This window comes from Falco naumanni, chromosome 8 (assembly GCF_017639655.2).
Source record: "Falco naumanni isolate bFalNau1 chromosome 8, bFalNau1.pat, whole genome shotgun sequence".
NCBI lineage: Eukaryota > Metazoa > Chordata > Aves > Falconiformes > Falconidae > Falco > Falco naumanni.
The window spans coordinates 16617134-16631701 of NC_054061.1; the positions used below are offsets into that span (position 1 = coordinate 16617134).

Here is a 14568-nt window from a genome sequence, read left to right on the forward strand (position 1 = left end):
ACCACTGCTAATATCACTTCACAGATCACATTTCTTCTCTAAATGTAATCATCTAGACTAAAATTGGGTGGGGAAGGAAAAGAAGCAACCCATAGCAGTATAGAATACTAAGGTGAATTGAAGGAGGAATTCCTTGTTATGCAAAGTGGGACATTCTTTTTAAAATACATTTTAATTTATTTCCACTTGGCTTTCAAAAGAGAGTTGTGCATATCTCAGAAGGCAAAATTTGCCCTTCAGTTTGTTACTATATAGCTGTAACCCCACCAAGAAGTACAGTTGGCGGTAATTCTCTTTGGCACAATACATTGAAGATAATGAATGAGAGAAAGCTAGCTATCTGCTCCAGTATGACTTCTCTTCAATTCACAAGAAAAATACATTTCTAGAGAAGTTCACTGTCAGGACAGTGCACTTGACTGATTGAAAGGCTGTTTATTTGAGTTGTCTTAGAAAACTCATCTCTGAAATTAGACAGAAAGAAAATAGAAAGAAAAGAGAAGTGTCTCCCTGCAATAAACATTTAGAAAAAAATTGCTTTTAGAAAATTACAAATCCTGTGACTTGATACTGCATCAGGCTCGTGACATTTAAGATAATACAAGTATTTCACAGCACAAAGGCAAATCATGTAATTTAGCTTGCCTCAACAAGCCTCAGCAGGGGTCTCTAATTCAGCACAGACAAAAGATTTTATGAAGTTCTCAATATAAATACCCAGAATACTCATAGCACAGAAAAATACATTCCCAGAGCCTGTACAATAGTCAGTTTTAGAACATTAAATGTAATGAGTAGTTGAAATCTATTGTGGATGGGGGCCAGAGTGACTCATGTAAGCTCAAGTATAAAACCTGTATCAAAACTAGACATTATGTAAGTTTGACAAGAGCTAATGAGTATGCTTGTATGTGTTTTTGTTAAAACTTCACGTCAGCCTCTAATCGCCTTTACACACATTAGCCAGCTTATCCTTACACTGTCCCTCATGGGATATGTTACTACAATCACATGCTCTTATAACCCATGGAGAAGCGAAGGCAAGAATTCAGTGACTGCAAATTTTTATGATTTAAAAAGCCATTGGTTGCTGTGTAGGTATCTATGTGTACACTGGAACCCAACAATTATTTTTTTGAGGTTATTTTCATCTTGGAGCCCTCTAGGTCAAGTCTGCTCTAAGCTATGTGTGGTTTGAGGTTGGAGCATCCAAAACCCACCAGTATTCTCAAGTTCGGAAGGAGCACCAAGCGCTCAGCGCACAGCTGGAGCTACACCTGCAGTAGGTGATGCCAGCTGGAGTTGGGTTTTCCCAGCTGCCAGGGCTCTGCGCAGCACAGGGACCCTGAGTGGGCAAGGGATGTGGGATTCTTGCTCTGCCGATGTCGTATTCCAGGGTACTCATCAGGGTTTGGGGGGCGGGGGGCATTCAGAGGCACACCCAGCTTAAAAGGAAGCCAGTTTTCTTCTGCTTTACCACAACTTGGGATTTACAATCCAGGTTTCCCTTGAAAGGAAGCTTTGGTTTAGGATTATGGTTCTGAAAATACTCTGTTGTGCTCACAGTTTGTTATATGAGCCAGTGGTATAATGGAGATCCTGACAGGTTACGGAGAGGCTTTCCAGTTTGGCTAATTGAGGAACAGGGCTGGAACAGGATTAGAATCATTTCCTTTCTTGTTAGCAGCAGGAACTTTGGAGGAATTATTTTGAATGATGTATGCCAATATAGCTAACAGTAATTAGATCAAACTACAAAAGTTAGAATTTGGGTTATATATTAGATAAAACTTCCTGGCAGGAAGATACACTGGGCTGTGGAATAGCCTGTCTGTGGAAACATTTCTGCATGCAGTTTTAGAGCTCAATTAAAATATTTCTGTGTTGGCAGAGAGGCAGCCTACTCTTTTGATAATCTGATAGAGCATCTCTAATTCTTTCACCTTGGGTATATTAATACTACACATAATTAAAATCGGATCATGATAAATTAACTAATTTGCCCTCAGAGTGATCAAAGGCCCTTTTGCCCTCAGGGTTCATAGTAGCTGCTGTTCCCCCTCCTCCCCGCCTCCATTTTAATCATCAGTCTGAAATGTTTATTGGAAAAAGAAAAATTTCCAGGAATTATGCTCTGAAAGTCATCAGCTCCTGAAGCTAGTGAAGTGTAAGGATGCCCTCTACTGAGCATGTGCTCAGAAGTTTTGTTTTGGCAACAAGATTTTCCCCTGCTGGGTACAGAAAGGGTTTTCTCAAGCAGCTGGATGTCAGGTCAAAGTTGACTCATTGTAACGTGCATCATGAATTGGACCTGAAGGACAGCCTGCAAGTGTTTGATGAAGAGTGGAAGCTAAAGAAAATTTACTTGTAGGAGTTAAAAAAAAGCTGAACAAACAAACAATAGCTCCATCATCAACTTTCCAAAGAAAGGTGTAGCACAGCTCTAGAATCCGTCACCTGCATGTGATGAGAAATATGTTCAGTGGTGAGGGAAAACTGATGATGAGGGGTTCTAAGTACATTAGCACTGAAATAAATCACTGTTTCTACAGATAGCTTTTTAGGCCTTGTAATAATGATCAAGAGAAAGACAATAAGGCCATCTTAAAATATGGCATGCACAAGTAGATTATTCTATTCTACATGTAATACTTTAAAATTTTCTTTTTGCTGTGCGGTTAAGTCAGCCAGAAAGCTTGTGGAACAGTTCACGGAAAGTCAAGAAATGTGTGTATCCATTAGCAGAAGTGAAGTCTTCAAGAGGAATACCATGTCACTTGCTTTGTTTCTGAAAAGATTAGGGAATTTGGAAGAAGCACGAACAGCAATGGAGAGCTAATTCTATGCTGCCAGTTTAAATCAGATCAAAATTTCCGATTTCTTTCTTCTCAGTTAAGGCGGAGTTGGGTCTTCTTTTGGTCCCAAATTGTTGGAGGAGGTTCAGCACCATCTTAATTCCCTCTAGAGTCTCGTTCGTTTAGCTTACAGAGTTTCAGAGGGCTGCCGACTGGCCGTTCAAAACTCTGATGTGTACACTGTGAAAATCAGCAATGTCTTGGTGAGGCTAATGGCGAGGTATTTGTCATTGAATTAACTGTATAAATAATTCAGTGTACCTGAGGAAATCTGGAAGACGACAAGCTCTGAAATATATATTAAAAAAAAAAGTACTAAATTCTAATTAAAATTCATGCTTATGGCAGAGTTTTCTCTTACAGAAGGTACATTTTTTTTCTAGCCCTTTTTTTAATCAACTAAGTCTAATGCAACTAAATAATTCTGTAGCAATTTACTTCATACGTAATGCTACGATATGGCTGGAAAAATGGGCTGATAGTAACCTACTGAAGTGCAGTGTCCTGCACCTGGGGAGGAACAACCCCAGGCACAAACGTATGCTGGGAAACACTTTTTTGTCATGGGGGTGACTGAGCACTGGAGCACATTGCTCAGAGAGGTTGTGGAGTCTCCATCCTTGGAGATGTTCAAAAGCTGTCTTGGCATGGTCTTGCTCAGTTGGCTTTTGGTAGCCTGGCTTGAGCAGAGGGGTCGGACCAGATGACCTCCAGAGGTCCCTGCCTATCTCAGCCATTCTGCAATAATATTTCCAGATAGCAAATTAAGCAAACATAAACTAGAAACAAATATGTTCTGACAGTAATCAATACTCTTTCATACATAGTCAGAGATTTCAGAGCAACAAAATGAATAATAGCAGCAAAGCAACTATGAACACAAATAGTATAGCAGTGTCTAAGTTGGCATAAGGTAAAAATATCCTAACTCCCAAATCCTGCCATCTGGGAATAAATTAGTATGGGGGAATATAGGCATATATTATAAGTAATAATGTTCCAAACAAGTAAATCATGTGTATATTTATGTTGCGGTATATGCCTGTCTTTTCTAAATATTCCTGTAAGCATCTGAAACTGTGCATGTCTGAATTCGCACAGCTGCATGAAAGCCTTCCTACCTGAAAGGAATCATACACAGGTTTCTCCCTGGTATTGAATGGAGATGTTTCTAGCCTCTCAGGTCCTGAACTGGCAATTCAGAGCAGTTTGATTGCCTGCTTGATTGTTTGTGAGATAACGGTGAGATTGGCAGTGACAGGGTAATTTACTGAAGATTGCGATGTCAGACTATATCCAAGGGGGCTTGTGAGCATAAAGATGTGATTCGCATGACTGACAGGACGCTGAGAGATTGATATGCCAATTGAAAGTTCATGGTGTCATCAGAAGTGTTTGGTCACAGCATCCCATAATCTGCTGCATGATGAGGTCATTACAGACATAATGTATGCTCACCGCTAATAACAGGTATGGCAAAAATCCAATGCAGCTTGAACAGGTAAATGCAAATTTGTCAAAGGGCGTAATTTATATCCTGTGTTTTGCTTCTGTTATTTCTAACGTGTTGATAGAATTCTCTTGACTGGTGGTCGTCTGAGTAAAAGAACTGAGCAGACTGAACAGTGGGCAGCTTTAAGTTCATAGTTGTAGAGGTGTCACACAGAAAGAACACAAGATGCTGAGAAAAAGTTCTCAGAGCTTAATAGGAAATCTGCCTTGAGTTATAATCTGAAGCTAATGATGTCCTTACAATGATTATATAAAGTGGGTGGAAAATGGGCTGTAGCAAAAAAGAAAATTCCTACTGCCACGTTGGAAAGGATTTCAAGACGAATGAAGCTCTTAATGTGAATAGGCACCTGACCTTCAAGCAACGTATAGCTCTTGCAACGAGGTAGTTTGTCTGACTTAAATTTCCTTAGAGGGCTGAATGAAACATTGTCAGCACACCTCAGCAATTTTGTTTTTAAATCAGCAGCAGCCATTTCAGCCACACGCTCAATCCATTGGGCATATAAGGCTAATTGTAAAATAAGAAAGATTTTTATAGGTTTGGGGTTTCTGTTGTTGTTGTTTTTCCAGGTATCACTGTGTAGGGTAATGCTGGTTTGTTGTGCATTTGAAAATCTTGAAAATACATGCGTCATGATCTTACTTTAAGGTACTTTCGTCAACTAACCTGCTGGAACGTTGTGTCTTGTGTATGATACTCAGTGTGTGCCCCGGCCATATTTGTAATCGAAAATCACGTTAAGATGCCTTGGGGAGTCTCTGAAAGTTTACAGACCTGAATAGACTGCAGATTGAATGCATGGGTCTTGCCAGAGTAAATGAACAAATGTTTCTAAATGGTTAGAGATGATAATATTTTCAAGTCAATGGTTATTAATTTCTAAATTACAGTAAAGTCCATTGAGAGAACATATTTCAGTTAAATTATGATACCAAAGGAAAGGATGATGCTAGAAGTTGTTACTGTATGTGCTAAAAATAGTCAGTTGTGATTTATCTAAGTATACAGATCGATCTCCCCGTTGATGATTCCGTATTAATTTCTGGTGTTTAAATTCCAATTTTTCTTTAAAATACTTCTTAATAAATATTCTTGATGGACAACTTAATATGTAGTATGATGACTGAATCCACCAGTTTTGTGAGTGATCCTTCCTTATCCAACCATGTGAACAAATTCTGATTCAGATATCTATGGAAGGTGGGAGTTCCAGGAGAAATTCCCTATGTATTGCCAAAATGGGTACAATATAACTTTTATTTTGCTTAGGTAAAAAGAATTTATTCTGTCACCCCATCTCCCCAAATGGAAGAAATGAAATTAAACAGTATAATTCTCAAGACTCTTATAGCCCAGCAAGGAAATCTAAGAACTTCGTAAAACAGCTGGAAAGATTTAAAAACAACTCACAAGATTAAAAAAAAAAAAAAATCCTTAAAGAAATAATCCTGTACTTCTTCCACTATTCCTGCTTTCTAATTTCAAGCCTTAACAAATTTATTTGGGATTGATTCTCATCTAATACTGGTTTAAATTAATTGAAGCAATAATGGTGTTTAACCACCAATGTACTTGAGAAAAACTCATCCTCACAGCATTATTGGTTCAACTACCAGTTTTATGACATTGGGATGTTACAAAGAGTAAGCATTAATATTTTTTTCCTAGTGCCTTTAGATGTCCATTAGATATTATCGCTTGATAGCAGAGTGCAGCTGGCTGAACCTTGATGATTCTTACCTTTCAGACGGCTTGGTTGACTGCCTGGACCCAGACTGCTGCCTCCAGTCTACTTGTCAAAACAGCCTGCTGTGCCGGGGCTCACGTGATCCTCTTGACATCATACAACAGAGCCATTCTGGTTCACCAACTGTGAAGTCATTCTATGATCGAATCAAGCTCTTAGTGGGGAAGGACAGCACTCACATCATCCCGGGGGAAAATCCCTTCAACAGCAGGTAGCAGCTATAAATATGACACTGTACCTGTGCAGTTGCATTCTATGGGAGAATTTCTACCAGACATTCTATTCATGTTTTAACATGAGATGCTGCTTTCAGGTGCTTCATGTGTTTGCATTTTAGGCATCATTCCCACTGACAGCACTCTGTTGCCTTTTATGATGTGACCTTTATTTTATAACAGAGTTTTATTAGCATTTTAACATATTGGCAACACCTAGAATGTTCCTTCCACAGAGTAGGAGCTTCCAAGGTCTATATTTTATGAAGGCTGCAGTCTAGAAATGCAGGGAAAATGCAAAGTAGTTTCCAGTTAGAAAGGGATTGCATTTTCTTTAGTGTTGTTAACACAAGTTAATAATGGAATACCATTTCAAATTATTCTAAAGATACACTAACTTAGGAGGGGTTTATTCCTTATATGAAACTGTTTTACTTGCTGGTTTACTTGCATCATCAATACATCTGACGAAGTTTCCATTTTCTTCTTGGTTTTCTTTTCCTATGTTCTTCCTATTACTATTTATTATATATTTATAATGACTCTAAAAGCTAGCACATCATTAATTGATATTTGATGCCTTTGTATGCTTACAAGAAGAGTGGTGTTCTTATTTATATATATTATTTAAATTTGTCTCTGTGGAAAGATGCTAAGAAATTGATGATATGTCAATTATGTTCATATTGCCAGAGTTAAAATTGAAGCTCTGTAAAAATAAAATGGGGGAATTCTTGCAATTTTCTGCAACATTGCATGAAAAGGAAAACAAGACAAGAGATAACCTTACTAATTCATGAGGCTGAATAATCTGTTCAAAAAGGAATACAGGCTACAGCATAAAAAGCATACAGTCCACAAACTGGTTGGTACATGCTGCTCTGTATATGTTACAGTCAGCAGAATTTCCTTGAGTGACGAGCAGCAGGCAGTTTCCTCTTACACAGCGTATGCAAACCAGTGCTTGAGCCGTTGCCTCATTAAGCCACTCAGAATGAAAATGAGTGTACCCCCTGTATCTCTATTCCACTATCATCTGATAACGTTTAGTTGTGTTATTAACGTGATCCAACACTTTATTCCTAGATCTTGAAGTGTTTTACAAAAGCAGGTGATTATCATTCCAAATTTCAAGACAGATAGAGTGATATGCAGATATTTGTGCACCATCCAAGAAATATTAGCAATTATATTTAAAATAATCGAGCTGTTTATGTATAGATATGAGTTGGAGTCTTCAAAACAGTCAAAGAATTAGAGCTTTAGAAAAAGTGGGAGGTGGGCATTTCTATCCCCAAACTCCTTTGAAAAAATCTCATTGGAAATTATAGATATTTTTTTTTAATTATATTTTCTAGGGTTCCTGGTGGCAGAAGTCTTAGTTCTGTTTTATTCATCTGAAGTATGTCACGTATTTTAACATATCTTTGCAAATGGCATATTAATGACATTTTAAAATTGGCCTTAGCCTCTAAGCTGTGAAGGTGCTTTTGGGAATTCTACAGCTCAACTGTTATTTTTTATACCAATTTTAGGCAAATCTAATGTATAAAGTCAAATTGGAAGTTTTAAAACTAAGGTTTTTGACTTTTAAAAAATACCACAGGGTTAGATTCCAAGTTTCACGTGTACTGAAGCTGCTATAGTCTCAAGAAGTGGCTACCATGAGAGATAATGGCTTCTTTCTTTTCTTAGCTCAAACTCTCATTCCATTGAAAGAGGTGAAAAAAGTGGGACAAAATTGTGGTTATGATTTTTTTTTCCAGTACTAGTATAAGTAAAAAAATATTGTTTCCTACCCTGCTAAAGCAGTAAATAACAAAATGTATTGATTGCAAAATTATTGAGAACACACTGATTGTTGCTGTGCAGAAACAAGATAAAATTAAGTTTTCAGGAAAAGCTACATGTTTTTACACATTTAACTTCTGTGATTAATAAAAAAGGACTTAATGTATCCACTTAATTTGTCAGTTACAGTTTTAAAAGATTACCAAAAAAAAAAGATTGCCCAGTGTGTGACTATTAGTCAATGCATTACTTCTTATAAATCCAAATTTTAGCGATAAAGTTTTAATATCCATCTTGTTCTGTATTCTGGCATTTTAGGAATAAAAAGGAAGATTATTAGCTAAATGTTCTTGTTCAAGTATTTCCCGAAATATTAAGACTGAAAGTAGAAAAAAATTGTCATGGACATTATTAGTTCTCTTCTGCCATATGATGATTTCTTTCTAAGTCTGCTACTGTTCCCCCGTAGAGGCTTGAGTGACTATCTTCCTACGACTACTTCTGTGTGTTTGTAACATAAAATAATTAAAGCTAAATGAATAATGCCAAGACAATTATCTTGGTCCAATGTATTCCCAAGTAGATTTTCTCAACAGGTATCGATTTCTATTACATTCCATATTCGGTTACAAAATGTTGATTGTGCAAATTAAAATTTGACCAGAAAGGTCAAGAAATGGTTAAAAGCTCTAAAAGAAAAGGAACAGAGATGGGTCATTTTGATTAATTAGGTTTTTTATGTAACATTGAAGAAAATATTACACCTTGTTCAGAATAAAAATATGAAGAAGTAGTTGTTAAATAGCCAGTATAATGCAGTTGGAAATTTACATCATAGCACCTTGAACATTTCAGAGTTAGTAGAAAAGACCTGAAAACAACCCCTGCTACTCCTAATGAAAACAGATGTTCTCTGATTTAGGGCTGATGCAGGCGTTCTAGCCATCCCAGTATTCAACAGCATTTTGTCAGTTTTCAGCAAAAACCAGCTCAGGTTAATCCCCTTGTCCAACAGCTGCGACTGCGTCCAGCAGCCTGTGGTGCCGGGATGCTGTGGCGGTTGGTGTGCCTGGAGCTGCTGAGGTTCAGGCATGGCTCCAGTCCTACCAGCACCAAGTCAGTTCAGAAACAGGGCTTTTCATTTTCTGGTGCTCTCTGTAGCTGCCTATGAGAGTTGGTGGCTCATGCTGGAAGCACATACTGCTGAAGCAGAAATCTTTTCACCTAGGACCACGGCAAAATGAAATGTTGCTATCCCTGAGATATGGGTTGCGGCAGGATTTAACTGTCTCCCTGTTTCCCAGGGAGGGTTTTTGTGTTTCCAATGCAGAAATGAAAGCCATATACAAGGAGCTTCTCCTTTCCCATTTCCCTTTTACCATGCAGCTTTCCCCGCTCACCAAGCTGCTTCTCTCCGGGTACAGGGAAGAGGGAGGGGAAAGGAGCCAGGGGATGGAGGCTCCTCCCCAGCCGGGAGAGGAGAGGAGAAGGGCAGGAACAGACTGGCCATGCCAGAGGGAGGAAGAACAGGGAGAAGTGGGGTTGCTACTTGCAGTGCTCCGGAGGCTGAGAAGGCAGCCAGGCAGGCAGCGGCAACTTCTGCCCACTGTGCACTTCGCAGCAGCAAAGCACTCTCTGGAGAGAAAGAGAAGAGGCAGTGCCTCTTACAGGAATAATCCATCTTCATCTCCCTTAGGTTAAGCTAACCTGTTGGCTAAGAGAACTTTTTCTTTTGCCTGTGCGTAAAGCCGGCCTTAAAACCAAATCCTTTCTCCTGTTGACTAAGTGAAAAAGCAAGGGTTATGAATCAGGACCAAATGCAGCATACAAACATCAGCCGCTCCCTGAGATGAAGGAACATGAACCTTAATTTGGAAAATTGGCTGTGTAAAAAAGGGGTATGGCATTACACCCTGTTTTTGAAGTGTATTAGACATCCACAGACACGCTATTGTACCCAGGGAGGGTTTTGAGAAGCGCCCAATCGTGATTTCAGTGGGACTTCAGGGTCGCAGTTCTGGCTTGGCTGAATGCGAGAGAGCGTTCTGCTCTGCAAAGCCTCATTAGACAGACAAAGCCTCATTAGACAAGGAAAGCGCTACCACCCAGTCTGTATACACAGACCTCACTGCATAGATAAGCAGTTTCTTGATTTAAGTATATAGAGGGATCTGGGCAATATTGTGGTATCTTCAGTAATCGAGCAAGCTTTGGAGTAAATTGGATTTAGAGTACATGAGGCATGAGTGTTCCACTACTCGGTTTATAAACAACGTAACTTTGCTTTGTAAGTAACTTTTATACCTTTAATTATCTTTCTTTTTCAGTCTTGTGTCTCTCATAAGAGGCCAAGTGGTGACTACAGATGGAACTCCTCTAGTTGGGGTCAATGTGTCATTTGTCAAGTATCCAAAGTACGGCTATACCATCACTCGTCAGGATGGCACGTGAGTTTGCTTGCTTCATTGAGTCCCTATTTCATATGTAGTATCTTTGCTGATTAACAGATGGTGTGATCTAATGGAACCATGTGGTATCATGCATCGCATTCCTCCCAGGGCAAAGAGCTATTAAGTAAACAGAAAAGTAATTTTTCACATGGTATTTTGAATACTAACCGCAAGTAAACATGAAAAAGCTGACTTCTGATAATGACATGTTAGCAGGCAGACTCCCTTCAAATAAATTGCTCTGTATCTGTGAAAACATTTGTGGTCTACAGTAATATCCAGCTAAGACCAGAAATATTTTATTTTGAAATGCAAGGCAGGCAAACACTGCTAGGAAAAAAAAAAAAAAAAAAAAAAGTAGTGTCATTATAGAATAGTATATTTTGTTAAAAGTTCCCTTCTGCTTCTCTTTCCTTTTGAAGATCCACTATCTTTTGAGTTTCTTCAGGGTAGAATGTAATCAAAAGATTCTAATTGAATATATTTAGACAATTTCCTGCTGCGCAAAAAAAGTGCTTTTTCCCCCTTGTATCAGCTGATTTGAAATGCACACAAATGCAGATAAACAAAATTCAATGTGTCATGGTTTATCTAGTTTACTGACAGTGGTAACTAAAACAGTATATATGTGACACATGCATTGTAAACATTTGCCATTTTTTCTTGATCTTGCATGCAAACAGTTGAATTGAAATAATTATTATGAGTCAACTGAACTATAGGGAGTATTTAATTTTCACATTTCCCAGAATATTATTATGTTATAATAAAAGTATAATGTTGTTGATTTCAGTGGTTCAGTACTACAGTAAATGGTGAGCTGAACTATATTTAGATCTGAATAGATTATTGAAATTATTGACTAGTTTGTTATGTTGCCAACATTTACATGAAACAACTGATACCTGCTTCTGTCGTCAGACCAATCTTGAAGTATTCTACTCATTTAGGACTTTTTTCAAAATGCCTGCACAGCTCCATGTTACTGCTATGGTTATGTAGGTAATAGGGAATAAATACCTAATCTTTCTGAATAATGATAAATCAGTTATCCTGGGGATAGGAAGCAGCAAAACTTTTCGTTACTATTCTCTTCTGCCACATGTCCCGTTCTGTCCTTGATGGACAGTACCTTTTAGGAAAGGGATAATTCAGTGTTCAACTCAGTATGAACTTGGCTTCTCTGCTGATTTTATATATAAAGATGACTTGTAATAATAAATGTGGTGATTTTTGTTTGGGTATTTATAATTATTTCATGCAGATTTTATAATATATAGGAACAAGGTTTGTCCGGGTGACTTCGAATCATTGCTTGTCTTGGCTGGATTTCAGTTGTTTAGTTGCCAGAGGTTCACATCCCATTACTGATAATTGGAAGCATGACACTTAAAATGTACTGTCATGGTTTAACCACAGCTGGAAACTAAGCCCCACACAGCCGCTTGCACACTCTCCCCCAGTGCGATGGGGGAGAGAATCAAAAGGTAAAAGTAAGAGAACTCATGGGTTGAGATAAGAACAGTGCAGAAACTGAAATAAAATAGAAGAAGAAGAAGAAGATGGAAAATAACAAAAAGAGAGAGAAATAAAACCCTTACTAACAAAAAGTGAAAATAAAAAAATAAAAAAAAGAAAAACAAGCGATGCAAATAAAAAACAATTGCTCACCACCTGCTGAGCGATGCCCAGCCAGCCCCTGAGCAGCAGCCCCCAGCCGGCTTTACTAAGCTTTTCCCCTCGTTTATACGCTGAGCATGATGTCATGTGGTTTGGGATGTCCCTTGGGTCAGCTGGGGTCAGCTGTCCCGGCTGCGTCACCTCCCGGCCTCTTGTGCCCCACAGCCTTCTCACTGGTGGGGCAGGGTGAGAAGCTGAAACGTCCTTGACATGGTGTAAGTGCTGCTCAGCACCAGCTAAAACATCAGCGTGTTACCAGCATGCTCATCCCAAATCCAACACACAGCTCTGCACCAGCTAACGTGAAGAAAATTAACTCTGTCCCAGGTGAAACAAGGACATATACCTATTGCTATAGGTGTACCTATATACCTATTCCATTAGCCAGGAATGTTATTACTGGAATTATTCAGTCTTGTCACTTCTAAAGCCCACGTTTTTCTAGGTTTGACTTGGTTGCAAATGGCGGAGCATCCCTAACGTTGCACTTTGAACGGGCCCCATTTATGAGTCAGGAAAGGACAGTGTGGTTGCCTTGGAATAGCTTCTATGCCATGGACACTCTTGTGATGAAGACAGAGGAGAACTCCATTCCTAGCTGTGATCTAAGTGGTTTTGTCCGTCCTGACCCCGTCATCATTTCGTCACCACTTTCAACTTTCTTCAGTGATGCTCCTGGCCGGAATCCCATTGTACCAGAAACCCAGGTAAGAACTGTGTGAGTGGAAATGGTATAGAAATCAGTGGTCAGGTGCTAGTGCTGACCTGAGTGCTTACCACAGTCACCATTTGTCCCCTGGAACTGCTGTAGCAAATGCCTCTGCAGAGTTCGTTCTGACAGCAGGCTTTATAATGAGGTCTGCAGCAGATATCCCAGATTCATGTCACCCAGACACATTTATCTTTGACTACGTTGCACCTTCTCGTTATCATACAATACACCTCTCCATTTCAGTTGACAGCTTAGGTGTTTCAGGAGGATTTTGCAAAGGCTTGGTGTGTGGCACTAGGTGCAGGCTGCTCTCTTGGATGTTATTTAGGACAAAGGAAAACTCTCCTGGTACTATTGTTTCACTGCTTTATTCAGATACCCTTTATACTAACTGTTAGGAGAAATTGCAGGTTCCTATGACTGTATTTCTTATGTTCCCCTTGCATATAACTTGCAGTAGAACTACTATTTGTGTTTTTACCAGCAGTGGGCTCTTAAAAAGAAGCTTACACAGCTGCCAAATAATTATTTGTCCAGAAACGTCAGCTGAACTGCATCACTGCGCTGATTTGAGGATAACCATTCCCAGCAGTAGAAGTTCATAAGTTCATAAGAATATACAAGGCAATATTATTCTAAAAAAATAACAAAACACTAATATAAAATGTTTGATCTTTTTCCTATTCAGGTTCTTCACGAAGAAATTGAGATCCCTGGCTCTAGTATAAAGCTCAACTACCTGAGTTCCCGTACTGCTGGATACAAATCCTTACTTAAGATCACCATGACTCAGTCACTTGTGCCGCTGAATCTAATCAAAGTTCATTTGATGGTAGCGGTAGAAGGGCATTTGTTTCAAAAATCATTTCAGGCATCTCCCAACTTGGCATATACATTTATCTGGGACAAAACAGATGCATATGGTCAGAAGGTTTATGGGTTGTCAGATGCTGTAGGTAAGTCAACTTATATAAGCTCCAAAACTTTCCAAATAACACGTGTAATTCTTAGTAAGGAAACTGCAAAGATTTTTTTGTGGAGAAGCAAATATAGACTAAACAGTTCTTGTCTTCCTGACCCAATTTGTCTTTATATTATGTTTCTTTTTACACATTAAAGATCACATTCAAAAGGTCTAAACTCCCTCAACATGCCTGTTTCCTGATCGGTAGCTGACTTAGATGGTTTAGACCAGACAATGGGAAAAACTGGCCACAGGAACTTAGGTGAAACCTAGTCCATCACTGTGTTTTTATTTCCTTTCAGCTAACAAATGAACCTCATGCAGGACAAGCCAGCCTTCTTCCGTGCATTTGTGTTTTCATGCATGCCATTATTATAGCCTCTTCTGGTATAATACATTTGAAGTGAAAATAGTGTTTTTCTAATGCTGTTCAGTCTTCTAGTTCGACAGCTATTTTTAATTCACTCGGTTCTAGTGGGTGGGAAAAAGAGTGATCATCATAATATTTTTTTCATTTTCATTTGAGTATCAGAATAATTTTGATACAACAATGCTAAAAATGGACATCAGAGCTGTGCCAGCGTGGAAAGAAAAACGTATTTTAAAAATCTTACTTCTTTTCTGTTTTTTCTAAAATC

The 14568-nt window shown here is 38.7% G+C and overlaps 1 protein-coding gene across 3 annotated transcripts in view; it reads left to right on the forward strand.

Annotated features, from left to right (window-relative positions):
- TENM2 (teneurin transmembrane protein 2) overlaps positions 1–14568 on the forward strand; it is a 698905-nt gene that overhangs the window by 649336 nt on the left and 35001 nt on the right. For all 3 annotated transcript variants that reach the window (XM_040604228.1, XM_040604229.1, XM_040604230.1), the window contains exons 17-20: positions 6119–6329; positions 10452–10571; positions 12700–12961; positions 13655–13922. In XM_040604228.1, the coding sequence (XP_040460162.1) occupies positions 6119–6329; positions 10452–10571; positions 12700–12961; positions 13655–13922 (861 nt within the window). The remainder of the gene's footprint in view (positions 1–6118; positions 6330–10451; positions 10572–12699; positions 12962–13654; positions 13923–14568) is intronic.